The sequence below is a fragment of the Actinia tenebrosa genome, unplaced genomic scaffold (assembly GCF_029948245.1).
Source record: "Actinia tenebrosa isolate PJP-AT-01 unplaced genomic scaffold, QUT_ActTen_1.0 PGA_scaffold10__47_contigs__length_13832649, whole genome shotgun sequence".
In the NCBI taxonomy this organism is placed as follows: Eukaryota; Metazoa; Cnidaria; class Anthozoa; order Actiniaria; family Actiniidae; genus Actinia; species Actinia tenebrosa.
The window spans coordinates 8,449,267-8,463,479 of record NW_028292570.1 but is presented as its reverse complement, the minus strand read 5'-3'; the positions used below and the strand labels follow the sequence as shown (position 1 = coordinate 8,463,479).

Here is a 14,213-nt window from a genome sequence, read left to right as displayed (position 1 = left end):
ACGTGGTCACGTTTGCCGTTTGCGGGAAGGAAAAACGGGAATCTTAATCTGCCTAGTGTATGAAATTCTTACGTCATCTGTAACAGTCGCCTGGTCCTCTAGCCCATAAGCTTGAGGCTCCCCATCCGCATCATTCACATCGGATGCACCTGCTGAAATCAAAACAGAATTTATCATACGCAGGGTGCAACTAAGATGACAAAGATAGGCATGATTACGAAAAACCACTGTAAACTTATTGCTGTTAATCTGCCAATGAGTAACACGTAAATTAGATTCGTTGGTGTAATGAACAGGCTGTTTAAACATCGAATAATATGATGAAAAGCATTTCTAAAGTGCTCACAGGAATTTTGGACGCCCTGAAGTTTTGAAATCAAAGATTTTCAACCACTGGCATAGAAAAAAGCGCCAATCCGAGACAAATATGTACTAGACAGCATCATTTTTTACAATAACATTGCCTCTGAACTAACTATGCACGTTTTTTCATTACATGAAGATTCAAATCACTCAATATTTTCGGCTTAAATTCTGTGACTGTACTGTACATTGGACCTGCCTACTACGAGATGGCACCGTGTGTCTTAAAAGTGACCCATACTACATTGATGTAACACTGTCATAAAGATGACAATCATACCTGTGTTGATAGCATTCTCCAGTGCTTCTACCTCAACACCATAAGCCTGTGTCTCCATCATATCAGCCATGTTAAATGTGTTGATAGCATTCTCCCGTGCTTCTACAGGTACCTCATCACCATAAGCCTGTGTCTCCATCATATCAGCCATGTTACCTTCTTTTTTCTCTAGATTACACTCATCATCGGTTTCTGAGTCATCTATATCTTTTCTATCATAAGCTTGGGTCTCCATCTCCATGTCATAAGGTACTGTGGCTTCTATAACTAGATTATCATCTTCTGCATTTTTCTTGGACGTTTGTCGAGAGGTTTCTTGAGCATCTTTCTCGTTGTTATCGAAATCTTGGGTTTCTGTTTCCAAGTCATAAGGTAAGGTAGGTTCTATTGTCACGCCTCTGCGATCACCAACAACGACAGCTGACATCTTTAGTTCTTCAGGAGTTCCCTTGTCCTCGTCGTCTGTGCTGCTTTTATTTAGGCTATTGCTTGCAGGACTTGTTGTTTCTTCAGTCTCAGCTTCGTAAGCCTGTGTCTCCATGTCCATGATATTGTACGGAAGCGTTGGTTCTATTTCCACAGGTTTGTCCTCGGGATGTTTTCCCTTGCCTTTAGTATGGTCAACAGACACGTTTTCTCTCTCAGTAACATAAACTTGTGTCTCCATTTCTGCGACATCATAAGCAATGGTTTGTTGCATATCTGCATGGGGTGAGGAGGATGCGCAAGGGGAACTGTCTTTCACATCTGCACCTTGCTGTATGTCATCATCGTCATCGTCCTTTTTTGGTTGTTGTATGAGTGAGGGATATGCCTGCGTGGCTTGGAATCGTAGCTCATCATCATCCCCATCATCTGCAAAACATTGATGGGATCGAAACACAAAGCAAAGGAACAAAAAATACCAAGTATTCCTTTATTAAATGCATAGAATCGCCTAAATCCCATAGTCTTTTATTCTTTGCTAAAGTGACAAATCAAACTTAAGGTAGTCTGAAAGGAACACAATGAGGTATGAAAGAGGCAGGAAGATTAAAATCATGGGGGGACCAGGGGGGGGGGGGGGGGGTGGGTGGGTGGGTAGAAAGTGTATGGAGACAATTTACTCCTAGGGATAGAGCAAAAGATAATTTATAAACCCTTCAAGCATTCAGTAATAATTACTCTTTCCTTCAGTAATTTGGATATTTTACAGCGATGACGGAAATATTCTCTTTACAAAAACAACGCTTTCATGTGTCTGGGGAAGGCAGAGACTGAGATAAGATCATAAACTTACCAGTAGCATCACTATTATCCCATGTATAGGCCTGAGTAGCAGTATCATCATCATAGGATAATGTTTTTTTCACCTCTTCTTCCTCTCCTTCCTCTTCCTGGCTGTCTGGTATACTGGTTACATCACTGACCATTTCCCCAGGAGTTTCTTTAGGAGTATCAACAGGTGACTCTTGTAAATAAGCCTGTGTTGGCTCACAAAATGATGTTTCTTCATTGCCTGGGGAAAACCCTTGAGTTTCAGGTAAATATACATTGAATTCACTTGGTGTTTCTCCAAGTTTTGGCATGTCTTTCAATGGAGTTTCTTCCAAGCTGCCAGCTCCATGTAACATAGTTGGCTCAACATCTCTTACAGGGGTTTCTTTTAGGGATTCTATCTCTTGAACTGGCAATGTTTCAGCACAGCTTGCAATTTCTGTTTTAACGTGCATCTTGTCTGGTGTATCAGGTTCATCAGTACTCATCTTTACAAAATCTCTTTTGTTTGAATACTCAGGTTGACTAGACCCTTCTTTTTCTTTTACTGGATTCTTTTCTTGATAGGGGGACTCACTTCCATAGATCAAAGTGGGTGGACATGAACTGCCCTCTTCTTTACCTTTAGGCAAAATGCTGGGATGGTCAGGGGTTCTGTCTTGTGTGTCTGGGCTATAGACAAGGGTCAATGGAGTGTTTTCTACTTCAGGCACTTTCTTTGAATTTGGCCTGAGAATAAAATGAATGAATGGATGAATAAATGAATGACAGGATGAATAAAATGTATGAATAAATGAGTATGTTAATGTGTGTAAGGATAGATGGATTGATGAAAAAATGACAAATAAATAAAGTTGAAAAAGCCAAATAGACTGAATCAAAATAGAAAGGAAAATGAGAAGCACAAACTTTGGTTATGATCTTGAGAAATAGGAAATTGTTGCAGAATTCAAAAAACAATATATATATAGTACTTAATATTAATATAAATAAATAAAATAAATAAATGGGATTTAGCAGTGGCATTTCGACAGAGTAGCTATTCATCCACTGTAATTCCAGTGGGAATTTGGGAGTTGATTTTTGCGGAGGGAGGAAAGCCGGAGAACCCGGAAAATCCTCAAAGCACAGGAGAGAACCAACCAACAACTCTACTCACATATGACACCGAGCTCAGCGGGACTTGAACCCGGGTCGCATTGGTGAGAGGCGAATGCTCTCACCACTACGCCACACATGCTTCCCATAGGATAATGTGGACTGTTAATCCACAGTAATCAAACATACCTGATTATTGGCAAATCATCTGGACTAATCAAGCCAAATGCCAATGTTTCACTATCTGCACTCACATCAGCGTGTGTTTTTATATCATTAGATGATTTTGTACAATGCTTATCATCACCATGATCATCATCATCACTGGAATCATACATAAAGGCAGGAACTATAGGTTTGGGTTGCTCACTGTTCTCTATAGCTGTTGGTTGCAAGAACAAATATTAATGCAAATGAATGATAATATGCAAGCAATGTTTAATGACAAAAAGCATTATTATGAATTTAGTCTCCTGACTGGCAATACTCTTAGCCATCATCAATAGATGCATATACAATGTATATGTAAAGTACCTATTGTCAAACAGCACCCACTGTTTGTTTTTCAGTTAAATAAAGAAAAAAATTATAACATTTGTTGTTTTTATTTTAAGCCAAACTTAAAATGGCTGTTCAACAGATGGCAATGCTTGGCCAAAATTGGCAATAATTTTGACATAAAAATCAATAGGATAATGAAGGGAGCAAAGATAATCCAGGCATAAACTAACCATCAATTTGGGGCAACTTTTCATCAGAGCTGTACATGGCAGGCTTCTTTATATTGACAGGATTCTTTTCATCATCTGTTTCAGAGTCAGTGTCAGCAGCAAATACATCTTTTTCTTTACTGGTACCCTTACTAACATGTATTGCAGATCCTACTGGTAGCATAGACTCAGATCCTGTCTCTGATCCTGTATCATTGTCCTCATTATCCTACAGTAAAATATAATAAGATTACCAATCACTTCTTTTAAGATATGCCTTATATAGCTTAGTTAATAGACAATCACTCTGATGTGCAAGAGGTCATGGAATGAATTCCTGACTAGACTTGCTGAAAGTTTCCCTCACCAACTTTTTTTTCATGGCAAACTCGGATTCAAATAGTGCACTTCTGGTTACATTGGCTTTCTGAGGGGAATGGCACGAAGGAAACGAAAAGGCAATAAAGACTTATAAAACTTGGCACCTCATTAATATTCATCAGGGAGTTGGCAGTTCACTCTAAACATTTTGTATTTCTCAAAAGAAAAATGCATGTTTAATCTATGACTAAAAGCACTAATGTCGTGGCAGAAATAAAGCTGTATTTTTTATCTTCATCGATAAGGCTCAAATTTGAAATCAAATTATGACTGATTATGACTGCCAGAATTTTCTGCTGTAATTCATCCTTTATAATATTCATTGGCAATCAAATGGTTACTCGTGAAATTAGGAATAAATTCCCTCTTTAAGGAAATCTGTGTAATTTCTCTCGTCCAGGAAGCCTTGGAAATTACTGCAATTTGACGAACATGTGAAATTTATCCCTAATTTCATTCATCACCATATGATTACCTAATCTTTTAGTATTAAGATAATATTTTCTGTTTGTTATTTTCAGAAACTTTCCCTATGGCAATTGCATCTTAAAAAAAGCACACAGTAGATAAAATACAATAATATTAATTTTACAGGGGGCTCTCCTTGTGCATGTGTCCCTTTACCAATGAAGGGATATTATCCTGGAACCAGTTGTACAAAGGGTGAATAGTGCAATCCCTCATGGATAAATCCTTATCCAGTAAATAGTGCTATTCACCCTTCATACAACTGAGTCCTGAATATTACCCCATAAATAAATAAAGGTGTAGTTCATTCATACAGAATGTACACATGCAGGAGCAATATTTAATACTGTTATTCCAGTAACTGCAGTACCTGTTCCATTTTTCCTTTGAAATACTGGCATTTTGTATCAGCAAGAGTCAGCATGTCACCATGGTGCAGCTCATATCTCACTTGAGGTTTCAGTATCATCTTTGAAAAATAAAATATTAATTATGAATACAGATTGATGTATTTTGAATAAACATTCATTCAATTTACAGAAGTTGCTGCTGTACCTTATCTCGTCTTGTTCTGTTTTTGCTGTTATCATCATAGACAAGGTGAAGACCCTCAGAGACTTCAATACACGCATGTGTTTTGGAGAGTGACTGGTAAAAAAACATGATGGTTTTAAAAAGAGAAAAAAATGCACATATCAGAACCAGCTTATGAACCATGACATTAACTTCTACAGTGCAAATGAAGTAAAATTATATACATACAGTACCTTTCTTGGAATGTAAACATCAGTCCTTTCATCTCGACCTATAAAATTCTCTCCTTAAAATAAAAAATATATTACATATCAATCCCTTTGCCTTTCAATTAGCTAGTCATTGGTAGACAGACTTTATTGTTACGCTGTCATAGCAGGAATACCCTCTAATAATTGTAAAAATCTCATGTCTAAATTGTCTTCATCATCTTTATATGTATTTCATCCTCTTCCTACCTTCAAAAATATCATAAATTTTCTCTTCGAAATCTCCAGTTCTAAAAACCTTCAGTTGGCCAACCTTAAAAAAATGAAACATTTTATTAGTCTGGGAGCTGAGGCTGGAAATCAAACCCACACAACAGTAACGGTTGACACCAGAATATTGTGCATGCATTGAGGCCTCCTGAGCAACATCAGGTTGTTCATGATCGATAAGTGGTGTCAGTTTTGAGATACACCTGTAAGGGGACTTTTTTGCAGGCAGTTATTCTTGAATGCACACATGCTCTATGTAGATCTGATGACATAGAACTTGCAAAAGGAAAATTTTGCCCTAAAAAATTGTAATATTTAAACTGAAAAAAAAAAACCTCTGTGGTGAAATTTCTTCAAATTTTGCATATGGCTTTGGTTTATGTTTTCGAAAACTTAAGGAAAAATTTTAAAAGTTCTGTAAGAGGGAACTATTCCAAACAAATTATATTGATTTTTACGAATTCCCTCTTACAAGCTTTTTTCTATTTTCGAAAGGAAGAAAATCACAATACAAAGTTTAAATATTCCGGTTTTTAAAAATTTCACCATTGGTTTTTTTAAATGAACATTTTCAATGGCATAACAAGGGTTCTGATGTTGTCATAGAAACGTCTGACATCATTTTTTTCATATTCATTGTGATCTTTGGTTTATAGTCTTGGCTTTCCAGGCTTACTCACTCACCCACTTACTTACTTACTCAGTAGTTGCTTAGGAAAAATGGAAACACTGAGGATTTTCAAACTGCATACTATACGCCATAAAAAAAACTCAAAATCTTTTTTTCCCACAAGTTCGCTATAAGGTGCATTTGTTAATTGTACTCTAGATAGAGTTTCATTTATAGTTCTTCTGTATGTCCCTAGTACAAATATAGAATACCCTGCAAGGAAAAGTATTATAGTGGGCTGCCTACGTGCCTACGCATTCATTGTAGGAATAAATAATTGAGTACCTTGGGGTTAGGTTTAGGGTTAGGATTGGGGAAGGCTTTGTAGGAATAAACAAAGGTTTGTAGGCGCGTTGGCTGAGTAGGCATATAGGCTGTGCAGGCACGTAGGCTGATTTGGCTGCGTAGACTGAGAGACGTGATGAAAAATACACTGAGAATTCATATGAAGAATTAAACACCAAGTAGGCCACGCACATTCCTTAGAAATGGCTTTCATTTGGCGGGGTATTCTATTCTCAGTTTGCAATCAATCCCAAGAGAGCACAATAACAAAAGGAATGTCTGCCATGTTGGAAGATATAACAAAAGAATTCATTGAAAAATCTTTTGTCAAATTCTTCCAACATGGCGGCTATGACGTCTATTGCAAACGAAGAATAGTTATTTCCATGTCTCCTCTGTGACATTACATGTATGTAAAGCTCAAGTATCGATATGTACTCAAGGGTCCAACCAGGATCAATATTATAACTAGTATGCCAACAGAAATCATTAGCCATCGTTCAAGCAAGATTTTGCACACGCATACTTTAAGACGGCTGATCATGACAGTCTGACTGAACCAGCAGTGTTGGTAACGTTACCTTGCATATAGGGGCGCCTTGCATATAGGGGCGCCTTGCATATAGGGGCGCCTTGCATATAGGGGCACTTTCCATAAAAGGCCATCGGTTGAATGATATATGATATGAATTGTATACTGCTGCAAACTAAAACATAGAATATATCGAATAAGGTTGTGTGAATGTAAAAGATTGAAAAAATCAAACTAAAACATGTACGATTTACAAGAGTCTATCCGTGTTTTGAGACCGGTTTTAGCGAGAGTGTTTAGCGATCACTGCCTGAATTAAAAGCACGTTAAATCTCGCAACAATCATGTATTCATGCAGGGGTTTATAAACATCTATTGACTACTAGTGCTGGTTGTATTACATGATTCATTTACAAGGATCTCTTTTATCAAATATAAGCCGAAAGCGCCATTACAGACATAAACTTCATAAACCAGTCACGTAAATATATCAGAGAAATGTTGAAAACCAAATTCGAAAAATTAACTTTACTGCCATGAAACAAACACCGTAGTGATCTACAGGATTAAGTGGTATCAATGTAAAAGTTTCAAGAGAAATTGATTCATTATTGTAATCTAGGGGCGCCTACTTACGTTACCTTGCATATAGGGGCGCCTACTTACGTTACCTTGCATATAGGGGCGCCTACTTACGTTACCTTGTATATAGGGGCGCCTACTTACGTTACCTTGCATATAGGGGCGCCTACTTAGGTTACCTTGCATATAGGGGCGCCTACTTACGTTACCTTGCATATAGGGGCGCCTACTTACGTTACCTTGCATATAGGGGCGCCTACTTACGTTACCTTGCATATACCATACCACACACTCATTTCTCGTGTTTTACGAACATTTTCATAGAGGAATTACAGAGTGATAATACACGAATGTTCTTAACGTCTTATTTTTTTTCTTCTTTTGAGTAAGTTTGTTTTTGTTGATCTCCTTGAGGTCCTAACTTTCAAGTCTGCTTGTGTGCAATAAAAATCGTTGTTATTCATGCACTCTTTCTCATTTATTTCGTCGCGTACAATGAATAATTTATCAACACTGCTTACAGCCAGACAATTTTACTTGTGAAGCTAGCTGTATTTTCGCTTTCACTCGTAACATAATCCGGCTGTAATATCTAATCATGATAATCTATAATAATAATATCATAGTAATAAGCTTCATTTGTATAGCGTCTATATCAATAATTGTTCTAGGCGCTTTACAATCGATGATAATAATCCATATTATAAAATATAGTATATATAATGTAATCTATTTTTATTATACATCTTTATCGTAAATGTTCAAGTACTCGAGCGTTTTATAACACGGGGTTGATATCATGATCAATAATTGTATAATAGTATGATAATAAACGTATAATATTAAACAACCTGGTTTGACAAGATAGTTAATATGTTAACACTGTTCAATACATTGATAACGACATAAATCCGTTGTTTTTCAGCTTGATATGTAGTAGATGAAATGGAAATTGCCCTCACGCGAAGCCTACTCCAGAATACCTTTTACCAAGTCAAGTGGCAACACTAGTCTACCATACGCTGAAAAGGCAGCGATCTTGATGGTTACAAAAATGATATGTGCATATTCTTTTATCCCAATGTGACTGTTATTGACTTACATTTTTTAACCAAAGACGAAAAAATAAAAATAAACAAAATATTGGAGCTCATAGTGTCATTTTAAATATTGTTCATCAGAAATTATGATTTTTATTCACGATAAGCCACTTCATGACAGCTTCATGTATATTATCAGCCGAGCTCATTCTCCGTACAGCTCACGATAATTAAAAAATGGTTCATGAGAAGTAATATTCCGCGTTCAAAGCAAATTTCAAAAAGATTCGAAATAAATTCAAATTGAAATTAAAAAAGGAACGCGATTTCACGCTAATACCGCACGCCCCTGTTTAATTCTTAAACAAACCATACACTTCTGGAACGTGTATGGGTTGCCCAATGTGCTGGTATCTGGAGCTTGTACCGTTATTTGGGAGGGGGCACTTTAGAACATTTTTTGTGTATCTTTCTTTCAGTACTTTTTTCAGTACAAATTTATTCAAACGTGTACACCTTTTAAATGGTTTATTTTAATAAAAATGTACCGCTTTCGTATATCTTTTAACCAGTGAAGTGGAATGACACTCGATTAGTAAAACTAGACAGATGCGGTTTTGTAACAGGAGAAAACAGCATTGCGTTACTAACGTCACTATTAAAAGATTTTTACTTAGTTAATAGGCTCCATCTAAAATTGCACTGACAACAAAATCAGTGATAGATTGTGGCTATTCTACTCAAGTTTCTTGTAAAATTCTGAATTTAGAATTTAAAAATCACAATAAATTCAGCTTTTACAAATTTTTTTCTTTCTTACAACGTCAATAATCCTACACTTTTCATAGATTGTAAGAATAAATTCAAATGATTAGAAAAGGTACCTTTTTATTTAGTGTTGTTTTTTTTTTTGAATGGATGTGATGAAATTTCCTATCTTTTCTCAAGTTTAGTCCTTTAAAGGAAATTCGAAAAGCAGATAAAAAGGTACTTTTTTTGCGGTCACTAACTACATAATTATTGATTCCAATAATTGAAAACGCAATGCCAAATAATTTTTCCCCCGTGTTTTTTTACTTGTTTTTGTTATCGTTTTGTTTTGTTGTTTAGCTGCAAAGAATACCGGACCACGAGCGCGGGCAGATATTGAAAAAAATACCGCCCGCTCAAACAGCAAATCAGAACGGAAGTTTTTTTAGGATACCGAACCGGAATAAAATAAAAACAAAATATGTGAATTGCAAAAAAATGCGGATTCTTAGAAATATTATTTAACCGCTCATTAATATTACTTCTAACTAAGGAGAGCCTAAAGTCACAGCCTCAGCTGCGCATGCTGTGCCAGCGTATGATTCATGAATCTATGAACACGTCATTCAAATCCATTTATGTGTGATCTTGCACAAATTTGCCATTTCGTAGAGCAGACCATAGTTTTTATAAAAAACAAGGCATTTTACGCAACCCAGGGGAAAAAAATGTTTTGTTTTTTGAAAACAATAATTTTCACATCTATTGTTTTTACTATCCGCCTCCATATTGTCCGACCTGATTCTGCTACCTGCTCGCTATTTTCCCCCTACATTCTGATCATATAGTTGATGAGGAAGCAAAACTCCAGTTATTTATGCGCATGACAACCGGGGGAAAAATCGAAAAAAAAAAGCTATTAACTAAAACAACCTGCGCATTTCAATAACGCCTGTTCATAGCAGTAACAAAAACTCGGAAACTCATCGACAAGTTCCGTTTTTTGTAAACGTTTCCTAGATGCACGAGGCGGTATATCAATCTATGAGTGTCAAACCTAAAAAGCAAAAAAACAACAACAACAAAAGAATCAATATTATAACACCTTAGATCTATCTCCTTCTCTGTCTACCCGTATGCAAATTAAGCTGTTTTCCGGAAATCAGTCCTCTCTCGTAGCCAATTAGAATTCTACGCTAGGTACCCTATTTTGACGAAAAAAATCAATGCTGTCATTTGGCTGCTTGGTACGTCCAGTGAAGGATTTGGGTTTCAAGAACACCAGTACAAGATTTTGAAGAAATCAAGATGGATGGTTGTAAGTATATACCATTGATTTCAATCAGGGGAGTAAACCCCTGGACAGAAAATCACCAAGAATCAGGGGAGTAAACCCCTGCACAGAAAATCACCTAGAATCAGGGGAGTAAACCCCTGCACAGAAAATCACCTAGAATCAGGGGAGTAAACCCCTGCACAGAAAATCACCCAGAATCAGGGGAGTGGACCCCTGCACAGAAAATCACCCAGAATCAGGGGAGTAAACCCCTGGACAGAAAATCACCCAGAATCAGGGAAGTAAACCCCTGCACAGAAAATCACCCAGAATCAGGGGAGTGAACCCCTGCACAGAAAATCATGTTCGCCAGCGCAATTCCCTCTTCTTCCACCTCTCTTGCCAGTTCCAGTCCTCCTCTTCCGATTCCAGTCTAATAGTAAAAATCAACGCTTCCTCTTCTGTTTGGATCAGTCTTCGTCACGCATCCGACCTATCCAATCCCGTTCCATCGTAATAATCACCCAGAATCAGGGGAGTTAACCCCTGCACAGAAAATCACCCAGAATCAGGGGAGTAAACCCCTGGACAGAAAATCACCCAGAATCAGGGGAGTAAACCCCTGGACAGAAAATCACCTAGAATCAGGGGAGTAAACCCCTGCACAGAAAATCACCAAGAAGCATTTCTAATGGAAAGAAATCCTTAAGATAAAACAAGAAAAGAAAAAATGTTGGGAAAAAGAGAAAAAAAGAAAGTTGTATGAATACTAAACGCTGGCGACAATGAGTCAGGTGGTACCTGATGATACCCTTCTGAATATATTCAGATTAATATCCCGTGTGTGAGAGGGGACCAGCAGCCATGTATATCATTAGATTTATTTGCCATCTATAGTCGTCTTTGTTATTCTTTTGCGGAGCAATAAATTCTTTTTGTATTTTTGATCACAAATGGAAAAAAAAAAAAGAAAGGTAGTTTTACAACAAAAAATTAATGTAAGTAAGGCGCCCCTATATGCAAGGTAACAACAGGGAACCCGACTTTTGGAACTTTTTATAATTTTTTTTGCTCTTTAAAGGGTTTCTCCTGGTAAGATCAGTTTACGGCTAAATCAGCTGTAATTAGATGTGGTTTATTATATAGATATCGATGAAATACCAGGTTTTCTCTAGTGTTTAAAGCTTGATATCTTCCACCAGGGGAAAATACCATATCTTTCACACGTGAAGATGTCGCTGTTGACAATAAAGTAATAAAGAATTTTTGAGCTTTTGTTTTATTTAAGTTTCAACGATATCTATGTAATAAATAGAGGATAGTACATGGCCGCGCGGAGATACGAATTTTATCTTCTCGTGTTTAATTTAGATTTCTCTCTCGTTCGCTGCGTTCAATTGAACACTCGAAGATAAAATTCGTATCTCCGCGCGGCCATGTCCTATCCTCTATTTATTCTTTATGGGACGCCCGATGTGTACATATGTAACGCACTTTCTTAAAAGCAGTCAAATGAAACGAAGCAAAAGCAATCAAAGTAATAAAGGGAGTATCGGCTTTATTTTTAAAGATCTATGAAGAATATCAATTAATAAAAACGCCACGAAATGTTTGCCCAGTAAACGAAGAGGTTTTATTTCGTTGAACTCAAAAATGATACAATCCTATGATATTTAATTTATGTGTGTTTACCTAACCAGTTGCTCAGACCGCTTACTCTCATGAAACAGGATATATCTTGTGAACGTCAACTTTGAAACAAAAGAATTTGACAATTTTTGATCTTAATTTGAGTCGTTCAATGTTTTCCGCCGCCCAATATGACGTACGTTTATAACTCGCACGAGAGACCGCAACAAGAGCAACAAGAAGGAAAGGGATATTGATCTGGGAATTCATTGTTTTTTACGGTAAAGGCAGATATAGCAAAGCATTTACTTTTCACTCCAAATCACTGTGATGAAACAAAAACGTCCAGTAGTTTGTAATTACTTCCTTTCTAATCTAATTGCTTGCTCTCTAATCTACCCGGCGCCACAATAATCTGTTCCTTTGCAAGGCGGCAGAGCCTCTATGAAAGTTCTGCTAAGAGAGAAAAAACCCTGAAGAATGCAGCTTGCGGAAGATGCCTTGACGTTTCAATAAACGAACTATAAATATTAATTATTCAGCTTCACGAAATACCCATGATCAGTAATAACGGCACCACAATTTGACTCTCTTGGGAATGCTTGCAAACCATCAATATGCAAGGTAACGTAAGTAGGCGCCCCTATATGCAAGGTAACGTAAGTAGGCGCCCCTATATGCAAGGTAACGTAAGTAGGCGCCCCTATATGCAAGGTAACGTAAGTAGGCGCCCCTATATGCAAGGTAACGTTAATAGGCGCCCCTATATGCAAGGTAACGTAAGTAGGCGCCCCTATATGCAAGGTAACGTAAGTAGGCGCCCCTATATGCAAGGTAACGTTAATAGGCGCCCCTATATGCAAGGTAACGTAAGTAGGCGCCCCTAGATTACAACAATGAATCAATTTCTCTTGAAACTTTTACATTGATACCGCTTAATCCTGTAGATCACTACGGTGTTTGTTTCATGGCAGTAAAGTTAATTTTTCGAATTTGGTTTTCAACATTTCTCTGATATATTTACGTGACTGGTTTATGAAGTTTATGTCTGTAATGGCGCTTTCGGCTTATATTTGATAAAAGAGATCCTTGTAAATGAATCATGTAATACAACCAGCACTAGTAGTCAATAGATGTTTATAAACCCCTGCATGAATACATGATTGTTGCGAGATTTAACGTGCTTTTAATTCAGGCAGTGATCGCTAAACACTCTCGCTAAAACCGGTCTCAAAACACGGATAGACTCTTGTAAATCGTACATGTTTTAGTTTGATTTTTTCAATCTTTTACATTCACACAACCTTATTCGATATATTCTATGTTTTAGTTTGCAGCAGTATACAATTCATATCATATATCATTCAACCGATGGCCTTTTATGGAAAGTGCCCCTATATGCAAGGCGCCCCTATATGCAAGGCGCCCCTATATGCAAGGTAACGTTACCAACCCCCCTCGACTGAACGGCTCATAGTTCCCAATGAATATTATATTTGTTATCTTTGATATGTTTTTACCTGCTTTCTGTTCCTCTTCACCTCTTGTTCTTCTTCTGTTTCATCATATTCGTCCAAATCCAAAGCCTGAGTATCATCTAGATCCATTTTTATTAATATTATAACATTGCACTGTTCAAAATCAATACTTGGTTGAAAGCTTCAATCATACTATCTCACATCTACCAGTCATCCAGACTGCGAGGGCAAGACGCAGGGTAAAATAAACTCCTTTGACAGGTGTTAGGACTTTATCACGCTTCGATCATTCAATGCATAGTAATATTGACTATTAACATGTTCAAAGCTAATGCCTATTTAATTAAAAGAGCGACGACAAGATCAACTTATCCATTCATTTGGCCAGCCATTTTGCTTAG

The 14,213-nt window shown here is 37.1% G+C and overlaps 1 protein-coding gene across 3 annotated transcripts in view; it reads right to left on the bottom strand.

Moving 5' to 3' along the window:
* LOC116297185 (uncharacterized) overlaps positions 1 to 14,213 on the bottom strand; it is a 26,118-nt gene extending 11,905 nt beyond the window's left edge. For 2 of the 3 annotated variants that reach the window (XM_031705360.2, XM_089026794.1), the window contains exons 1-10: positions 13,855 to 14,213; positions 5,550 to 5,613; positions 5,325 to 5,377; positions 5,113 to 5,205; positions 4,928 to 5,026; positions 3,730 to 3,937; positions 3,188 to 3,380; positions 1,923 to 2,629; positions 644 to 1,498; positions 73 to 152 (exon numbers count right to left, since the gene is read on the bottom strand). In XM_031705360.2, coding sequence (XP_031561220.2) covers positions 73 to 152; positions 644 to 1,498; positions 1,923 to 2,629; positions 3,188 to 3,380; positions 3,730 to 3,937; positions 4,928 to 5,026; positions 5,113 to 5,205; positions 5,325 to 5,377; positions 5,550 to 5,613; positions 13,855 to 13,941 — 2,439 coding nt within the window. In that variant the 5' untranslated portion in view covers positions 13,942 to 14,213. The remainder of the gene's footprint in view (positions 1 to 72; positions 153 to 643; positions 1,499 to 1,922; positions 2,630 to 3,187; positions 3,381 to 3,729; positions 3,938 to 4,927; positions 5,027 to 5,112; positions 5,206 to 5,324; positions 5,378 to 5,549; positions 5,614 to 13,854) is intronic. The other variant, XM_089026792.1, reaches the window with a different exon arrangement.